Source organism: Piliocolobus tephrosceles, chromosome 1, assembly GCF_002776525.5.
Source record: "Piliocolobus tephrosceles isolate RC106 chromosome 1, ASM277652v3, whole genome shotgun sequence".
Lineage (NCBI taxonomy): Eukaryota > Metazoa > Chordata > Mammalia > Primates > Cercopithecidae > Piliocolobus > Piliocolobus tephrosceles.
Window position 1 is genome coordinate 103,721,100 of NC_045434.1, and position 21,059 is coordinate 103,742,158.

Below are 21,059 nucleotides of genomic sequence, written 5' to 3' on the forward strand. Positions count from 1 at the left end.
CTCAAAATATAGAACCAATGTTTCCAAAATCACCTTTAACAAGGAGTATTTGGCACACACAACGTAGGATAATGCTCTCCACGCTAAACCCAGTGAATCAGTCCTTTGGGTAGGGCTTGGAACCCTCATTTTTTTTTTTTTTTTTTTTTTTTTTTTTTTTTGAGTTGGAGTCTCGCTCTGTCACCCAGGCTGGAGTGCAGTGGCCGGATCTCAGCTCACTGCAAGCTCCACCTCCCGGGTTTACGCCATTCTCCTGCCTCAGCCTCCCGAGTAGCTGGGACCACAGGCGCCCGCCACCTCACCTGGCTAGTTTTTTGTATTTTTTAGTAGAGACGGGGTTTCACCGGGTTAGCCAGGATGGTCTTGATCTCCTGACCTTGTGATCCGCCCGTCTCGGCCTCCCAAAGTGCTGGGACCCTCATTTTTATAAAACACCTTATGTGATTCTAACACACACTAAAGTTTGATAACCTCTTGGCCAGAGAATAAATCAATTTTTTTCTATTTTATTAAATGTGAATTTAAATGTTCTGACTATAGAAATATAGGTTAGAGGTATAAACAAATCACACAATATAATTTGACAATAAAATTACACATTAAGATAAATGTAATTGAATATCATATATTAAATACCGGCATCTTTAAACATATTCCTTCTTAAAAAAAAATAGTAGTAAATAGGTCACTCTTTACACACAAAACAACAATATATGAAATATAAAGATAAAAGTATATAAAGTCATAAAAATCCAGACGAAAATGAGAATTTTTGTTTTGTAATAACACAGACATAGAAAAGGGTTTCTAAGGACCAAAATCTAGAAGCCATAACAGTGGGGGAAAAAATCCTTTAAATGATTACTTTAACGATAACAAAAAAAAAAAATTAAACAAATTACGGATAACATAGATACATATCTTTATAATACCTATAACAAAAGATAAATTTTCTTAAATCTACAAACAGCTCTTACAAATTGTCTAGATCAAAACACCAATTCTAAAATATGGGTGAAACAGTTTCTCAAAAAACAAAGAAATTACTTATAACCTCTTCCTTTAGTTTCTCTTTCTCCCTCTCTTCAATGTCATTCTTTAACCTATTTGAATAGTAAAAGGGAATTTCCTACACCCAATTCTCCATCACCTTAAGTCTCAAGTGTCTCCATGTGTTCTGTACCAAGATTTCCAGAGAGGAGAATTCAGAGTTGTTATTATTTACAGCCAAAAACTGCATTCAATTTCCAAACAGTAAGTTTTAATTATTAATTTTTAGTCTTAGGAGGATCCATATTAATTCTTTCTGATTCGTTATTTAATTTTGTCATTATTAATTTCCCCCCTTTACTTGGACCATGGAATTAATTGCAATGGCAAAATCCTGGAGAAGGATCACTTTTGCAAAGGAGACATGGTGTATATAAAGCTCGGATCTGTGAAGAATTCATGTTTTATTGAGATTCTCAAAATGGAAAAATTATTATTCCCAAGGAATAGTTCTGTCTGAAGCATCCAGTTCCAGACTGGTTCAATATTACCAATTTAGAAAAATAATACGTTTCTAGGGAAATTGCTCCTTTTATTAAATTCCAACCCTTCCCTCCAAAACAAACAACACGTTGCTTGATTTTGCTCACCTCCTCTCCTGATAGGTAATATGCTGCAAGTAGGCCTCCAATAAATCGAATGTTGACTTCAAACACAGACACCTCTGAATTCTGTGAAAAACATATTGAAAATATTCACAAATACGTAATGCTTTATAGTTTTCAAAACATTATCAATACTTCATTTGCTTTTCACAAACACCCTATGGAAAATATTTTTCTACTTTCTGCATCTTCATTTCTCATGCAACTGCAATCTCTCCTCTCATTTGTTAATGTTACTGAAACTTCTCTACTACTGTCACCACAGCTCCCTAACTGCCAAAACCAACAAGCCATTTTTTATGTACCTTACACAGTACTGTGAAATTATCAAGATATTTAATACTGTTAACTATTGCCCTTTCTCATGAAAGCCTTCATTTCTAGAATTCTGGGTCATGATTCTAGAATAGCACTCTTTACTGGTGGTCCTTTTTCTTCTGTTCTAATCACTACAGCATAATTTTTACTTCTATCTCTCCTCCTGGATTTTAAGTATTTTTCCTAGAATATATAATGAATGTTAAAGGAAGCACCAAAAAACTGGCAGAATGATGGATTATTCAATAAAAATGTTGAGAAAATTGCCTCCTGGGTAAGAAATTAACATAAATACTAATTTCACAAATATCAAAATGAAATCTAAATTATTTAGAAATAAATGTTAAAAAAATTTAAAAAGTAGAAGTGTTACAATATATACATTTCCTTGAGAAAGCAGGTACTTAAGTATAAAACCAATAGTTTCGATAAATTGATGACAGACATGAAATTTTTCTAAAATGCAAATTACCTATAAGAAAAAGAATCATGAACAAAATTAAATGGCAAACAGACGGAAACAGCACAAATATAGCAATATTAATAACTTTACTAAATACAGTCTCTATGTTTGTATTTAGATATTGATATAGATATTGCTAGAAATATTCTAACACATGGAAAGAAAAGTAGAAGTGGCAGAGAACATGATCAAAGAATCTACAGAAGATATACAACTAACATAAAAACATTCATAGTTAATTTTAATAAAAATTAAAAGGAAACTGTATTACTCTAAAGTCTTTCCAACATTCACAGGCAGGCACATCATCTGCTAACATATTTCTCCAGTATAGAATTTTTACAATATAATGTAATTTTTTGATAACAACATCGTCATTCCATCTCACCCTGAAGGCAAACTGCTTAATATTACTTCATATATTCCCAACATCTAACATACTACAGGGCACATAGTAGACATTCACTAAATATGAGGAAGGAAAAAAGGCTGGAAGGGCCTCCATCCCTCACCAGAACTGCAACAATAACATTCCAACCAGTCCTTGTTTTAATACTTACCCTCCTCCCCTACCCTCTATTCAGCATACTATAGTTAAAACAAGTCTTTTAAAGCTTACATCAGTTTAGGTCACTGCTCTGTGCAAATCCTTACAATGCCTTCACATTATACTTAGAGTAAAATGACCAATAAGATCCAATACGCTCAGATCCCCTACAACCTCTGACATCTCTTGTACTAATATCCCTTTGATTCATTTAACTATATGAGTCTACTTGCTGTACCAGAATTGCTAAACTTGAGACTCCTATGTCAGTCTTTAGTTACCCTCTTATCTGGATGCTTTCCTTTCACATAACTGAACAAATCACTTTCACTTCCTAAAGGTCTCTGAATAAATGTCACCTTATCAGAAATTTTTTCTGACCATCTAATATAAAATATTAATACCAATTACCTTGCATCATTTCCCTAATTAACACATCATCATCTAACTATATAATCACATGGTAATAAAATAGTTTCATTTGTAAAACGATCTTCCTTCACTCCAGAAACAAAAGGTATGAGAAATTCTAGAGGGACAGAAGGGAAAAATGGATAGAGACATTTTTGAAAGAAGTAATAACTGAGAATCTACTAAACTTGATGAAAACATAAGTCTTCAGATTGATGAAACATTATGAATCCTTTAAAGAATAATCCACACATAGATGTATGGTAATAGAATTATGGAACAATAAAGTGAAAAATAAAATATTAAAACAAGGAAAAAAATACATTGCCTTTTTAAAATTAGACTGAAAACACTTTGCAATAGTATAACAGAAGCAGGAAAGACAAGAGAACTGTACTTCTATTCTCACTTTTAATATCTATTATGATAGAGCTGTATATCCACATGTCTCCCCTTGGGTCTCTTCTCACAAGTGTCACTTTAACAAAGAGTTCTTCCATGACCACCCCATGTAAAATACTAACAGCAGTACCCCACCACTTACGCCAATCCTACCTACTCTTCTTTATTACTCTCCACAGCACTTATCATCACCATCTGATGTACTATATAAAACTTGTTTACTGTTTTGCTCCCAAAACTAGAACACAAACACAAAAAAGAGATAAAACTCTGCTTTGTTGATTACTATATCCACAGAATCTAGAACAGTGCCTGTTGCATTTGATAAATGTGTGCATTTATTTATCTATTACTTAATTTGGAAGTTTAAAATATAACTTGGGATCAACTAGACAACAATGACACATAAAACAAAAGGGGGATGAGTTAAGTTAAAACATTCTAAAATCCTTATATGCTTCAGAAGGAGGATCTTACTCTGTTGCCCAGGTTAGAGTACAGTAGCATGATCATGGCTCCCTGTAGCCTCAACCTCCTGGGCTCAAGCAATCCTCCCTCCTCAGCCTCCCAAGTAGCTGGGACTTATTTTCTGTAGAGTTTAGGTCTCACTATGTTGCCCAGGATGGGCTCAAGTAATCCTCCTGCCTCAGCCTCCCAAAGTGCTGGGATTACAAACATGAGCCACGATGCCTGATCTGAAATTGATTAATTTCAAATACATATATATATATATATATGTATATGTATGTATCTGCCTACTTAGGGTTACCCTTAAATTTTATATATATTTATATATACTATACTTTGATAAGAGAGTGTGTGTGTGCACGTGCCTACTTTGGAGTTACCCTTAAAGTTTGAACATATATATTGTTTATTGTTTTGCTCCTAACACCAGAGCACAAGCAAAGAGATAAAACTTAAAGTTTTAATATATTTTATAAATATACATATCATATATGTGTGTGTGTGTGTGTGTGTGTGTGTGTGTGTGTGTATATATATATTTAAACTTCAAGGATATCTCCAAAGTCAATTGAAATGGAAGGTATAATGTTAAACTAGTAGAGGGAAAAAGAGAGATGATGTAATTTAATCCAAAATAAGGAAAACAAACTAAAAGCAAATGAAAAGTATAATCATAATATAGGTAGCAAAACAAAGATGAAAGACCTAACCCCAAATATGTTATCATAGTAAATGTAAATATATCAAACTTAATAGTTTAAAAGACACTAAGATTGGATAAAAATAACAAAACCCAAATACATACTATATGCAAAATAAGCACCTAAAACATAATGACATTAAAAGGTTGAAAGAAAGGAACAAAAAGTGACAGTGCTGATGATTAAACTACTTCTCTCAGATTCAAATCCATTCTTCTATACTCTACTTTGGTATATGGGATTTGGAACTACGCAAATGCATTTAATTTAGCAGCTGGCTCCCTTTTAGGCACTAACAATAGGAGGCTCTAAAAAGACAACACAAGACTGGAGGAAGAAGAGTCTTATTCCCTCTTGTTTACTTCTAGTTTCTGATAGTGTCACACCAGCCAGGGTTCACCAAATCAGCCTCATGGTTTCCTTTACAGATATCAAGCACTTGGCTAGGTGTCTCCTCCTCAGAGTTCTGAGTCCCAACTCTGACACAGTCTTCCTAAGGTACCAGTAACACCTGGGCAGCACAGGTACTAGTTCTACAGAGCCCAAGCTACTGCATTTTAATGATCCCAACCAACCTCTTCCCATTGTTCTTATATCCCCTACAGGTGGCAGCTGTTTCCTGTTTCCTAGAGTTAAACACCTCTGGTGATAACATAATGCTCTCTTTTTGCCTTTTTGGTTCCCCATTAGTTGGATAACAATTCTAAACCTTAAATCTTCTAGTTAAAATAAATGGTATAGTTCCGGTTTCTGATTCGAACCCTGACTAATAACAACTATACACAAGGAAATTATTAGCCATAATAAAACTGTCCTGTCAATGAATGGGAGTATTGCACAGATGCTAATTCTCCCCAAATTAATCTGTAAATTAAATGCAATCCTCATCAAAATTTCCACATAGTTTTCCAGAATTTGAAAGAACAAAAAGCTGAGAACTAAGATAATTTCCGCAGAGAACGAGATCAGATACCAAGATTCAGATACAGACATCAAACTTCTTATTTAAAAAAAAATTGTAGTTAAGACAATTTAGTATTGATATATGGGATAAATAAAAAAGCCAATGTTAAAGAATCAACTATAACATGACTAATATATGACTAATGTGGCATATACAAATAGCAGGGAAATAAATGGTACTAGGATCAACTAATAGTGGGCTATTTCACCCTACATTTTTAAAAAATCAATCCCATTTGGATTAAAGACTAAATACAAAAGCAAAACTTTAAAACCTTCAGAATAAAATATAAGAAAATATATTCATGATCTAGGAGTACGGCTTTCTTAAACAAGATACAAAAAGCACAATCTGTTGTATAAAGGCTACATAGCTACACAGAAAAAAAAAAAAAAAGACTATATTTCTCAGCTTTCCTTTGGAGTTAGTTGAGGCCGTATTAGTAAACTCTACAAGCAAAACTGGGGAGACTACCTCCTGAGAAGTCTTCTTAAAGAACAGTCACATATCTTTCTGTCTACTGGATAAAATGCCTGGATCTTTAGGAACCATTTTATACCATGAGGTCTAAGATCTACACTGAAGGCAACAGAACAACAAGACAAATGATTCTAGATCCTTGATGATCAAGGAGCCACCCAAACCAGCCCCGAAATGCTTCTCTCTGTACTTGATTTACATGAAAATATATATATATCTTGTTTAAGCTATTTTATATTAGGTTTTCTGCCACTCACCATCAAACCTAAACTTAAATGATAATAAAATTTGTTCTCATTGAGATATGTCCAAATGCCACAGCAACATAAAGGAAAGTAAACCATTTTTGTCTAGTTAGCACCAAGAAAGGCATCAGAGAAGAAATAATTATGGACTTACATCACAATTTAAATAACGAAGAGTCTTTCAGAGAGAAGTACATAAAGAAGTAGTCAAAAGGAAAAGCAAGCACAAATATCACAAAAGATGTGAATATGACAAAACAAAACAGTCCACACATCTTTTAGGTAAAGACTGGTGATAATGAAAATAATTGCCACCATTTACTGAGCACTTAATATGTACCAGATTATCTCAAATAATCTTCACAATACTATAATGGAATAGTAATTTTCTGACAGGTTTAGAAAGATAAGGAACTTTCTCAAGTCGCACGACTAGAATGCAACTGTCCTGGGCATCTGATTAACAACTATGCCAAACCTAAGCAGTACCACTTAACCAAGCTAAAGTACCAGAAGAATGGGTATAGGCCTAACTATGAAAACTCATCGGAGCTGTGCTAATCACTAAACTTCAAAATATATATATATATATTTTATTTTCCATTCATAAGAGCTCAACCCTCATGACCTAATCACCTCCCAAAGTCCCCATCTTCTAGTACCATCACAGCAGTGATTAGGTTTCAATATATGAATAGGAAGGCACAAATGTTCAGACAATAGCAGTTAGACATTGTCTTTTCATGGTCAATCTAAGAGATTAGTTATCAATCATACACTCACCACACTGAAATCAAGGTTGTCTTCAATCCATCTTTGCCCATCTAGGAATTCAGCATGAAGTCCCATGATATAAAGGGTATCCAAAGCATCTACTATGGTAGCACCCATTTGTGAACTTCCTATATTTGGGAAGAAAAAAATTATCATTAAAAAGATCACTTTAGGCTCCTGTTCTCTTTGGGGGAAAAAAAAAGATTCCCTTCACATTCAGTGTATTTTAATTTTTTATACATAAAAGTAAACTAAGAGTACAAGGACTAAAAATTTAGAATACCCAATATTGTTCGCTCTTACATTAGAAATTATATGTATATTAGAAAATATACATAGTTTAATATATTTTACTAAAAATAGTACTTTAGTAAAAATAGGAAGATAAAAGAAAACTAAAAGCATACTTTTCCTTAATTTTCTGCCTGGTCAGAATATGAGATATCTGTCTACTTAACCGAGAAAGGAAAAAAAAAAAAGAGGATTAATTCAAGAAAAGGGGAGAGTAGTTCACGATGACAAAGCTAAGTAATAAGACAACCGTGTCCTTCTGCTCTAGTCCAAATTCATAGGAAGGACAAAAACTATATTTTAAAATAATAATAAATGTACAACGGGGCTGGATAACCACAGTGGAAGAAAAAACTTAACAATCCTTAACAATCAACAACAGGTAGATCATACTGAAAAAAGGAAACCATCAAACAACATGAGTAGAGAAAATCAAAATAATACAATGTATCCACTTTTAAGAAAGAGATAATCCTTATCATTAAAAAAAAAATAGTTTCAAGGGGAAGAAAGCAAGAGAGAAAGGGAGGAAGAGAGGGAAAAATTAATTCAAAACCAGCCTAACTGACAATGAAAACATAAGGGAAGAAAACAGACCAATCTTACTAATGAATATAATTGTACAAATCCTAAATAAAATAGTAGCAAAGCTAGGTTTGTTTTGCTACTAGTAGAGTAAAAAATCTAGTAGTACAGCAAAAAAAATAAATAAATATCAGGGAGGAGATGGGTTCTCCCCAATCCCATAAATGCAATTATTATTTCTGTCCTATAAAAATTCAAACGATCCAGACAGCTTACTGCTGCATTAACATGGCTTTACTATTACACTGTCTTCAACAAGGTGAATTTACTGTTCCAGGAGCTCTTGCCCAGAAAGATAAAAGTTGCCAAAAAAAAATTTATTGCTCATTCCAAGAACTTCCTGAAAGACCCATCAACTCTTCAACAGAAAGTACCAAATGATGATTTATACCCCAAGCTCTGAAAGGCTACAACTCCAGTGAGGTAGTGATCTCCTTACCAAAGTAATAATTAACATCTTTGTCTTATCAACAGGTTTTCTTGGTGACTTTTTCAGAGCCAGCATTCAATATTACTTAGTTCACATTTTCCATTTACTATTCTTCTTTTCCTTCTTTTTCCATTTCTACTGGGTAGAAATCGTTTTCTTACAATGATTTAAAGCTACACAAATTTGTTCTTAAGATGGTTGTCCTTAATTTACATGACATTTTCTTGTTTATGTGTTCCTAATAATTTCTTCAACTTATCAATACATCTGTCTTCTCTTAGCTAACAAGTACTCCCACACACTCTGATAATCAAATTCCTTGGTCTTCTCCCTGCTCAGTTCCCTTCATGTTGATATTATCTAGAAAGTCAGTTATGTGTTATTATGTCCCTTGGCTTTTTATTGCGATAAAAATGGTATCAAGCCATTTAATCACTCATATATCTCTATCTCTTGCATAATTTCTTGAATATGTATCTCTTTTAATTTTAGCATTTCATCCAAAACATTTACCAAACTTATTTTAAATCCTGGAGACTACTGTTTGTGTCCTTATTTTAATTTTTGTAGATAGCTCTGCTCCTTCAGTTATCTAGTTATTTATTTAGTTCTCTAAGTACATATTTCTCTGAGGTATTGACTATTCTGGAGTGGAAAAAGGCCTGACCCACCTATTCTGTACCAGTCTTGGTTAGTTCCACAAGGTGCCATGTGCTAAAGGGCTCAAGGAAGAAAAGTATAAAATTGAAATTACTGGCTATCATCATGATTGTTTACCTGGACAAGTCAAGATTTGAACAGGAAAAAATGAAAAAGCCTAACACTATTCTTGGGTCAAAGCAGCAGCAAAACATGACATTGCAGAATATATAAAACATCATAAAAATTTAGTATGAGAGCATGGGAATCAACTAAAGCAGTTCTCACAAATAAACTTGAAATATTTATACTAGTTAACAAGAACAAATGAAAACAACTGAATTTAATATTCTAAGAAAGAAAAAACAAATGTGGGCAAAATAACAGAAGAATGAGAAAAACTAAAGGCAGAAATGGATGAATTAGAAATGAAGAAAAGTATTGAAATAATAAATTCAAGAAATGGTTCCATGAAGAACCATACAACGAATCTACCATTAACCTCATTTTTAAAAGGTAGACAAAACACAAAATAATAAATAAAAATGCAACAACAGACAAGCACAGAGAAAATTTTTTAAAATTATAAAAGGTCCATTTTATTCATATATTCACAATAAATTTGATCTTTCTCAAGAAATACTATTTTCGACTTATGAAAGAAGAAACAGAAAATCTAAACAAACAGACTGAAAAACACAGGAAGTAAGTTTTTAAAGAGCTACCCGCTATCAAAATACCATACTCTGGAAGTTTCACAGAATGAATACTACTTTAATTTTAAGGATAACTCCCATTCTATACAAACTTTTATACAACATAGGGAAAAAGATCTTAAATTTCAATTTGTAAATTCTGTATATCGATGGGAAAAAAGTCGAATTTACTAAGAAACATACAGCTACACCTGATCTCATTTGTGAACACCAAGGAAATATTTAGGAGTGGAATTGCTAGGCTATACAGTAAGTTTATAAGAAACCGACAAACTGCTTTCCACAGTGTACCATTTTACACTCCCAATACCAGGTATAACAGTTATAGTTGCTCTAGCATCCTTGTCAATACTTGATATTGTTGATCTTCAAATTTTAGACATGTTAATGGGTGTGTAGAAATATTCCATTGTGGTGTTAATTTTACTTTCCCTGCTTATTGATGTGCTTATTGGCTATTCATATACTTCATTGGGTGGGGAAGTATTTATATATTCTGGATACATCCTTATGTATGTATTTCAAATATCTTCTCCAAGTCTGTAGTTTGTCTTTCCAATTTCCTGATGTCTTTGGGGAGCAGAAATCTTCAGTTTTCATTAAGTCCAATTTACCCACATTTTTCTTTTATACTTGATGCTTTTTGTATTCTAAAAAATCCTTGCTAACCTCAAAGTCACAAAGATGTTCTCAAGTGTTTTCTACTGAAAGTTTTTTACTTTTAGCTTTTATATTAGCTCTGTGATCCATTTTTGTACACAATGTTGAAAGAAGAGGCAAAGTTCATTCTTTCCCCATACAAATATACAGTTGACCCAGCACCATGTGTTGGAAAGGCTATCCTTTTAATCACTGAATTACCTCAGCATCTTTGTTGAAAATCAATTAACCATGTATGTACACTTCTATTTCTATTCTTTTCCACAGATCTCTATGCCCATCCTTATGCTAAAACCATACTGTCCTCAATTGTAGCTTTACTGTAAATTATAAAATCAGGTAGTGCAAATCCTTCAACTTCGTTTTTTAAAAAAAATTACTTGACTATTCTAAGTGCTTTGTATTTTCATAGATTTTAGAATCAACTTGCCAATGTCTACAGAAAAGTCTAGGGTCATTTTGACTGGACTGCTCTAAATTTAAACATAAATTTAGAAAGAATTAACATCCCAACAATACTGAGTATTCAAATTCACGAACATGGCATTTCTCTCCATTAAGTCCTTTTAAATTTCTCTCAAAAACAATATAAAGTTTTCAGTGTACAGGTTCTGTACATATTTCATCAAATTTATACACATATAGTTCATATTTTTTGATACTACTGCAAATGACTTTATTTTTTTAAACTGCATTTATAACTGTTTGTTGCAAGTATACCAATACATATAATTGGTTTTGCATATTAAACTTGTATCCTATAACATTACTAAATTTGTTTATTCTAGTACCTTTTTTTTTTTTTTTGGTACATTCCCTAGGATTCTCTCTATGGGCAATTATGTTGACTAAAAATGTAAAGACAGTTTTACTTCTTCATTTCCAATATTTACTCTTTTTTTTTTCTTTCTCTTTTTTCTGCCTTAGTGTACTGGCTAGGATCTCCAGTACAATGTTACATAAAAGTGAGAGAGTAGACACCTTTGCCTAGCTTGCAATCTTAGGAGAAAGCCTAGTCTTTCAATATTAAGTATGTGGGGTGTATTTTGCATTTTTTGCTTATTGTTGTTGTTTTGAAATTTTCTTTATCAAGTTAAAGAAATCCCCTTTCTAATTTAGTATGCTGACAGTTTTTATCATGGATGGTTGTTAAATGTTATTAAATGCTTTTTCTCCAACTCCTGGGATAATCCTATGATTTTTCTCTTTTATTATACTGGTATCTTAAACTACACTAACTAATTTCCAAATGTAAAACCTACCATGTATCTCTATATAAACTCCACTTAGTCATAACATAACATACACTCAGCCTTCAGTATTCACCAGTTCCATATCCACAGGTTCAACCAACAGTAGATGGAAAATATTTGGGGAAAATAATTTTTAAAATAACAATACAGCAATTTTTAAAAACCAAAAATTTTAAGATACAGTATAACAACTATTTCTATTGTATTAGGTATTCTAAGTAATCTAGAGATAATTTTAAATATATGAGAGAATATGCTTAGGTTATATGCAAATATTATATACTATTTTATACAAGGGACTTGGGTATCTGTGGAATTTGGTATTCTCTGGGGTCCTGAAACCAATCCTCCATGGATACCAAAGGACAACTCTATTACTCAATAAGATTTACTAAAATTTAGTTAAATACTCTTACGTCTATGTTCATAAGGGATACTGCTCTATGGTTTCCTTTTCTTATAAATATCTTTGTCTGATTTTGATACTAGGGCTTTAGTGGTGCTCCTAAGAATGCGTCATCCTTAATGGACAAACACCTGACAAGAGTACCTCAAATTACATGAAGCAAAAGTTGGCAGAACTGAAAGAAGTCCAAAATAAGAGCTGAGGACTCCAACATCCCTCTCTCAGTAACTGACAGAACGAGGTAGAAAACCAACTAAGATAGAGACAGCCTGAACAACCCCATTAACCAATGGGATCTAACTGACATCAACAGACCATTCCATACAAGAACAGCAGAATATACACATACCATTATTTCTAAGCACAAATGGAAAATTCACCAAGACAAACCTCTGTCGGAAAGCAAACCAAAAATAATTTAAAAGAATTAAAATTATGTGAAGTACATTCTCTGATCCTAACAGAATTAAAACGAGAAATCTGTTAACAGAAAGATTTTTTAAAACTCTAAATACTTAAACTTACTCAAGGAAAATTTTAAAACACTGAATTGAACGAAAATGAAAATATATCAAAACCTCAGGAATGCAGCAAAAGCAGCAGTTAGAAAGTTTATGGTAACAAATACATTAGAGAAGAGGATCTCTGGTCAATAATCTAGGCTTCTACTTCACGACACTAGAAAAACAAGAGCAAAACGAACACAAATCATGCAAAAGAAGAAAACAATAAAGAGTAGAAATCAAAGAAATGAAAACACAAACAAAATATTACAAAGATCAATGAACCCAAAAGTTGTTTCCTTGAAAAGATTGATAAAATTAATAAACTTCTAGCAGGACAAAAAGAGGAGACAAAACATAAATCACTAATATTAGAAATGAAAGGGGATTATTATTACTACAGCTGCCACAGACATTCAAATGACAAGGCAATACTCCAAACAATTCTATGCATAAAAAATCAATAACTTAGATAAAACCAGACCAATTACTCAAAAATGACAAATTACCAAAATACACCCAAAATGAAACAGATAAACTGAATGGTCCTTATTATTAGAGACATTAAGTTTGTAGTTTAAAAACCTTCAAGAAAAAAAAAAAGTTCCAGATGCAAGTGGTTTCTTCAGCCACATATACCAAACATCTAAGAAAAAAATAAAACCAATGCTAAACAATCTCATTCCGAAAAATGAAAAGCAGAAAACACTTCCCAAATCATTTTCTGAGTCCAGCATTACTCTGATACCAAAACAAGACAAAGATAATATAAGTACAGAACAATATCTCTTATTAATATAAAGCAACAATCTTCAACAAAACATGTACAAATCAAAACACCTTAAGTCAGAAATAACAAAAGGAACTTATTTACATATAAATACACACACACACACACACACACACACACACACCTGGAAAATAAAATGCACCCTTCAAAAGGCATTGCAAAATCAAAGAATAATCTTTTTCCAAGTTAAAATAATTTCTTCTTCATGCAAAAAGACCTATCCTTAACAAGACTTCTATTTTCCAGAACATCTAAATAGAAAGAATTCATTCTGCATTTTTTTTTTTTAAGAGACAGGGTTTTGCCATGTTGCCAAGGTTAGGGCACAGTGGCTATTCACAGGCATCGTGATCATGGCACCCTGTAGCCTCGGTCTCCTGGCCCCAGGCGATCCTCCTATCTCAACCTCCTGTGGAGCTGGGACTAACTGCCACTGCGCCCAGCCATTCTAACTATTAATCACTGTTAGAATAATTAGTATCAGTGCTAACTTACATCCAGCAACATTTCCCTCTCCTCTCTCCTGGCTCCAGAGTCAGGCCCTAACTAAGCAAAACAAAAAGAACATGTCCCATGCTCCTAAGTACAGCATTTGGTTCAACGGTGGGCACAAGACCTAATCAGAAACAATAAGAAACAGTGAGTATTTCAATTATATTTCTAAGACATACAAGTGCTCTCTTCTCTACAGTGTTCTCTTTCCTACAGATGTGGTAGTATGAAGATATGAAGCTTCAAACTGCTGCAGCCATTCTGCTAAGAAATCAGCTTGATTATATCAACAAACAGGAAAACAGAAAAGATAAAGTAAAAAAGCTCAGGTAGAATCAGATATACACCAGGAATTCATTCACCTGATTAAGTTTCCTTTTTAGTTTAAGCCATTTTGCAATGGATTTTCTGTTATCTGCACGAAAAGATGACTCTGATGCCAAGAACTGGACAGAAGTCAGAGGAGCCCCTATCTCAGTTACCATATAAAAGAACTGTTTAACAATTGAGGGTAACAAAAAGGGGCGTGTTTTAAGTTAATGTTTTCCCTAAAATCTAGAATATTGCAAGCAAAGGTTCTGTATCCACCTATATATTCCTATTCTGTAAACGCATACTAAATTTGGGATGTCAAATGAGACACTGTGAACTACTTACCACCCTTCTCTTAGACTTTTACTGTTTTTTAAAAAAAGAAAAAATCAAAAAATATATTTAAAAAAACCTCAGAATTGTGCTTACTGGCAAGAAGTTGAGATACACAAAAGAAACAGAGTAAGTAGGAAACAAAGTATTAAACTATAAAAAATAATCCTTTAACAAACTAACTGCATAGCTACAAACACAAGACAAAATATAATAATAATCTATTCCTACGTAGCTTATCTGGCTGGAAAAGTAACTGTAACCACTCAAAAATTAAATAAAAAATAAGCAGCCCCTAATTTTGACTATTGAAAATTCTGCAGAGTTTCTTTTTCTACCATTTCACCATAATTTTCTTCTCACGTTAGATGTTTCCCAAGTGTCAAATTAATTTTCTTCTATCTTTAAAGTTTACTAAAGCAGCAGTATTTATTTGGTAAACAGACAGGACCAGTATCTATTTGATAAATATTAATACATTAGATGTTCTGAGAAATACCATTTGAAAAAAGTAAAAAATTAACATCCAATTTTTATTTTCAATACATTTTTATACTTCAATCTTTTTAAAAGGCTCACAATTTACCATTAAGTTGAACATAACGGAATAGTTACTCGAAGGGAGGTTCTAACTTTGACTATTAAATTTAATGTCTTTATTGCACTAACGCCTCATACTGTAACATCCGCAAAGCACTAAGAACTTTCCAGTCCAAAACTTTGCTAAGAAAATACACTTTATTTCATTACATGATGGCTGATAAATTAAATATCATCTTATGAAGTCTCTGGTAGTCACTGATTACCTAGAGGAAACGTTTTTCCTTTACTCCTCTACCACAACATCTTCCAAACCCAACAGAAATTATTTTTTAAGACATTTTCTTTTTTGACCAAAAACAAGCAACAATGAACAAATTATAAGAAAAGTCATAGCATTAGAAAAATCCTTCCCTAGTGTCAAAAAGAAAATTGCTGTTATTTGAATTACTGTGATGGTTTATTACAGGTAATAAAGAGAATCAGACTGCATATAATTAGTTTGTGTCTTTTTAGCCCATTAAAATTGTCTTGCCTTCATCTATCATTACTTAAAAGACAATCATCAAGCCACATCAAGAAGCATTTAAAATGGTGGAAAGGAGTGAAGACTACAAAGAGTAGCTTAACAATTCTCAAGACTTACCTTAGGGTTTAGTAAAAGTTGTTAAATTAGTTGAGTAAGTTAAACTGGGAAGTTTTATAGGTGAACTGAGCTCAAGGAAAATAGGATGAACAAACTCAAGATGAACACAGCACTTCCCCAAACCTCCATTCACAGAACACATTGTTAATTTTTCCTTAGGAACTGTGAATGTACAACATAACCCACTGAATTCAGTAACCCAATCACCCTGGATAGGTCACTTTTTAAAAAAATGTACACAGAACTACAAGAATTTCCTATCCTTCCCTCTTCCTCTGTAACATGAATATCAGAATAGGTATTGTGTTGAAGAAAAAAATGACAAGTAGGTGCCTACCTTTCCTGACACTAAAGAAAAAAATGCCAAAAAAAAGCTTTTAAATACTCACATAAATGACTAAAGCATCCATATGTAAATAGAAAATCTACCACATATATGTGTACTCGAAAGCAACTGGAACTTAACTGTGACTGACACTTGCAAAAATCATACATGTTTCTTCAAATTATAGTTCCACAGAAATACTCAGACTTTAGAAAGTACTTTGAAAAGTTACATCTTGTTTTAAAAGATGGAGGTAGAAAATGGAAATGTAATTAGAAAAAGTAAACTTACCAAATATGTTAGGGGAGTGTCCTTTCCTTGCAATAGGTCTGAGTTCATTATGTCCCCACCCATATGTCCTATAGTTATCCCACGCATGTTTCATCATCTGAAAAGAGAAAAATTATAATCCATCAAGTAAAATTTTTCACAAACTGGTTTTTTATTTCATGTAATTTTGGGTTCTATTACTATATCCTTGCCCATTCTTCTAGATCTACATTAGTATATTATTCAATTAACATTTGTATCAGTATGAAAACATACATAACTATGTTTAATTTCATCTATATGACAGGAAAAAATGGGACAAGTCCTCTTTCTTCATGAAGTACATATCTGTTTGGCATTCTTTCCTTTTGAGAAATGTTAGTCTTTTTGGGAACAGCTCCCTTTCCTCACATATGACAGAGCTGTCAATCAAGAGGCTCTGCTTCTACCATCAATTAACTCAGTCTAGCTAGAAAACCCCTTATCCTTAGACCAGAGATCAACAAACTAACTCTGCTGTTACAGCACAAAAGCAGTCCCAGATAATATGAAGGAAATGGACATGGTTGTATTCAAATTAAAATTTATTTTTATTTATTTTTGTTTTGTTTGAGATGGAGTCTCGCTCTGTCGCCCAGGCTGGAATGCAGTGACCCAAGCTCAGCTCACTGCAAGCTCCACCTCCTGGGTTCACACCATTCTCCTGCCTCAGCCTCCTGGGACTACAGGTGCCCACCACCACGCCCAGCTTATTTTTTTGTTATTTTTAGTAGAGATGGGGTTTCACCGTGTTAGCCAGAATGGTCTCGATCTCCTGACCTCGTGACCTGCCCGCCTTGGCCTCCTAAAGTGCTGGGATTATGGGATTGAGCCACCACGCCCGGCCTAAAATTTATTTTTAAAACAGACAGCAAGCAGAATTTGGCCCACAGGTTGTAGCTGTCAACCCCTGCCCTAGACAAAGTGAATGGATACATGTGATTCAAGTAGGAACAATCAAGTTCTTTTTACACATTGTTACAGACACCAGGAGATAGAGGGACTTTTTTATTCTGTAATATCATGATCTGTGTAATACATAAACCTGGAGCTGATAACGGTTCTCTGCCAACATGGAAAAACTAACAAAAGGAAAGAGAGACAGATGCTTAATACTCACAATAATATCTACAGGCTTGGATTCAGCCAAACTCGAAGCCCTTATTTAGAGCCATTAAACCAATAAATACTACTTGTATCACTTAGTTTGAGCAGAGTGTTTTACAACCCAAGGAGTTCTGAGCTACACAACAGCAGAGTATTTAATTATGTATCAGATGAATTATATAATAGTAGACTGTGGTGTACCAAAAATCTATTCATTTAACAGCATACTATTCATTAAACATTTCCCAACTTGCTTTATGCAGCCAGCATAATCAGACACCAAAATCAAGCAAAGATATTACAAGAAAACTCAAGATCAATGTATCTCAAGAACACAGATGCAAAATTCCTTAACAAAAATTAGCGACATCTAAGAAGGATACTATACCATAACAAAGTGGAGTTTAACCCAGGAATATAAGACTAATTTAACATCCAAAAACCAATGTAATTTACCATGTTAACAGAATAAAGGAAAAAAAATTATACAGTCATCTAGAGACAAATGAAGACAATGCATCTAACAAAATTCAACACTCATTCATGATAAAACTCTCAGTAAACTACAACTACAAGGAGACATCCTCAACCTAATAAATAGCATCTTTCAAAAACCTACAGTTGACACGACATAGTCAATGGCAAAAGACTAGATGCTTAATCCCTAAAGTTGGGAACAAACCTAGTATGTCCATTCTCACCACTTATTTTCAACAATGTATTAGAACTCCTAGCCACTGCAGTACGACAAGAAAAAAATAAATAAATAAAAGGTATAAAAATCAAGAAGGAAAAAGGAAAAGTACCTCTTCAAAGAAGACATGACTATGTATAAGAAAAATCACAAGCAATCTATAAAAAAGCTATAAGAATTAATAAATAATTTCAGTAAAATAACAGGATAAAAGTTCAGCAAACTAAAATATATTTCTATATGCTGAGTTCTATGAGTACTTCTGGTGAATCACTGAACCTGAGGATCATCTGGGGGTCCCCTGAACACACATGGTTATCCACCTGAATTATTACGTATTTGAAAAAAGTATTTCAGTACATTGTAATGGCATCTGAAAAAAAGCAAGTCAGGCATCTAAAAAAACAAAATCTATCACTGTCTCTCCCAGCACTGTCTGAAGGAAGTGCCTTAAGTAGTCTACATATAAAACAGACTCTAGACATGAGGTAAAATAAGAGCACAGCTCTATTTCTATTCCGTCAAGGTCAAGGTTTTATAATAATTCATAAGGCTAAGCTTAAAACATCTGCTGTACCTTCCATATCCATTACTAGAATATATCCAAATAGATATTTGATTATTTGAACTAAATTTATCTTACTTTATAATAATTAAACCTTCTCAAATATTGTTGGTACAATTACACTCTGATAAAATATTTTTCTTCATAGGCAGTATAATCACAAACTCCAATCAGAATTTTTAGGAGTTCTAATTAACAAAGTTTAACTCAATTATTCACTAGATGCTTCCCATCTGGTATTCTCTTTACTTTTAAGTAATTACAGAATAACAAATTGAAAGACTTCTGAGGCTAAATAAATTTAAAGAATTTTGAAATCAATTCTTTCCCATTTTTCAATCCATGGAGACTTTTTGGAAGGAATGTGTTTTTAATCTACAGTATAGTTGAGGGGTATCATGACATGTTCCTTAAAAAACTGGAGATACAATGCTAGCTCTTTAGAAGCATGCTTATGAGGGGGTCTACATAGTATCTAGCAGAGTCCCTTTGTAACTGAACATTGAAGAAACTGCTTAGACAATGGTAAGTTATATATAGATATATTATTAATAAAATGCTGAATTTCAAAAGATCTCTGAACAAGAATGAGTGGCACTAACCATCTAAACATCATATCAAAAATATTTTAAGTGCCCAATAATTACATTATAATCAACATTAAAAAAAAAAAAAAAAAACAAGAAAGAGTTCTAGTCCTTATTACCAACCTGGAAACTATACTACAACTATGACCCAAGAACAAAAAGATCAAAAACAGGATACCATAGTTTATATACATTTGTTTATATCCAAATACAAATCCACAAACACTCCATATCACAAAACTCAGCTTATTACCTCTTTAATTTTTTCCCTTTTCTCTCTTATGTCACTATCTTCTGGGTCTCCACCACTTATTCCTACAAGGTTGGGAATAGGGACTGGTGGCAGTGGCTTGTTCTCTTTTATCTTCATTTCTTGGACTACCTTATTTTTCTCTGTCTGAATTTCTGCTCGAATTTCCTCTCTTGACTTTCTTAATTTTTCTTTTGCTTCTTCCAAGGCCTTCTCATGATCAGCTCGAATTTTATTTCTCAGACGTTCTTCTTCTTCCCTGTGAGAAAAGGAGGAAATAAAACATAAGAGTGAGCCTACTTAAGAATGTCAGCCTTTAAATATAAAACATAAAGGTTTCTCCATTAAACCCAGGAACTTGTTTTCTACTTTTGCTATTAAAAGGAAAGAATTATCAGTGAGAGAGATTCAGATGTGGTATGAGAAAGAAAAGGAACCCTGAATGCCTAAGATCAAACTCTCTTTATAATCTCTTTATACAATTTCCATACTAAGAACAGAGATAACAGTAACTTATCCATAGACACTTGCAAAAAATAGACACCAGTGAAAACTAAATGGAGGAGAGAAAATAAAAATAGAATGAGTATCAGAGAAGAGACAAAAATATAAACATAAGGCCAAAGAAAAAGAGGAAAAGATAAGAGAACAGGAAGTTTTTCATTTATATAGTACAGCATATGCTTCTAAAACCTTTAAACTTTCAAAAGTGCATAGATATTATAATGTAACATTCCCAACAGATGTGGGCATGACTACTTAAAACTCTCTTGAACCCTTGTTAAAACCAGATTCCAATTTAGTAGGTCTATATGAAACCCATGAATCTATATAATGAAGAGCTCCTCAGATGATTCTGGTGTACACACAGATTTGAAAACCACTACTGCAATGGACACCTACATGGTTTCCTACCCAGCCCCACTTCTGTGAAAGAAAGTTCAATATTCCCTCTATATCTACCCCAATCCACAGGAATGAATACAAGAGTGGTACTTACTGTAAACCATTCTTTTCCAAATCAACCAACCAACGATGACTACTCTAAGGGTAAACACCTAACCTAACAGTCAATAGGGTCATCTCTCTAGAAATTTAATTCAAACTCTGCAGATGGCTGAACTTACAACATTGCTAGTAAGAATGTAAAATGGTGTAAAATTTTCCACTTTGGAAAAGTTTGTGGTTTTTTTAAAAG

At 33.1% G+C, this 21,059-nt stretch overlaps 1 protein-coding gene across 6 annotated transcripts in view; it reads right to left on the reverse strand.

Moving 5' to 3' along the window:
* Nucleotides 1-21,059, reverse strand: part of MAN1A2 (mannosidase alpha class 1A member 2) — a 175,821-nt gene that overhangs the window by 120,492 nt on the left and 34,270 nt on the right. For all 6 annotated transcript variants that reach the window (XM_023222826.2, XM_023222829.1, XM_023222831.2 and 3 more), the window contains 4 exons: nucleotides 19,865-20,120; nucleotides 16,641-16,737; nucleotides 7,438-7,556; nucleotides 1,641-1,721 (listed from right to left, as the gene is read on the reverse strand). In XM_023222826.2, coding sequence (XP_023078594.1) covers nucleotides 1,641-1,721; nucleotides 7,438-7,556; nucleotides 16,641-16,737; nucleotides 19,865-20,120 — 553 coding nt within the window. The remainder of the gene's footprint in view (nucleotides 1-1,640; nucleotides 1,722-7,437; nucleotides 7,557-16,640; nucleotides 16,738-19,864; nucleotides 20,121-21,059) is intronic.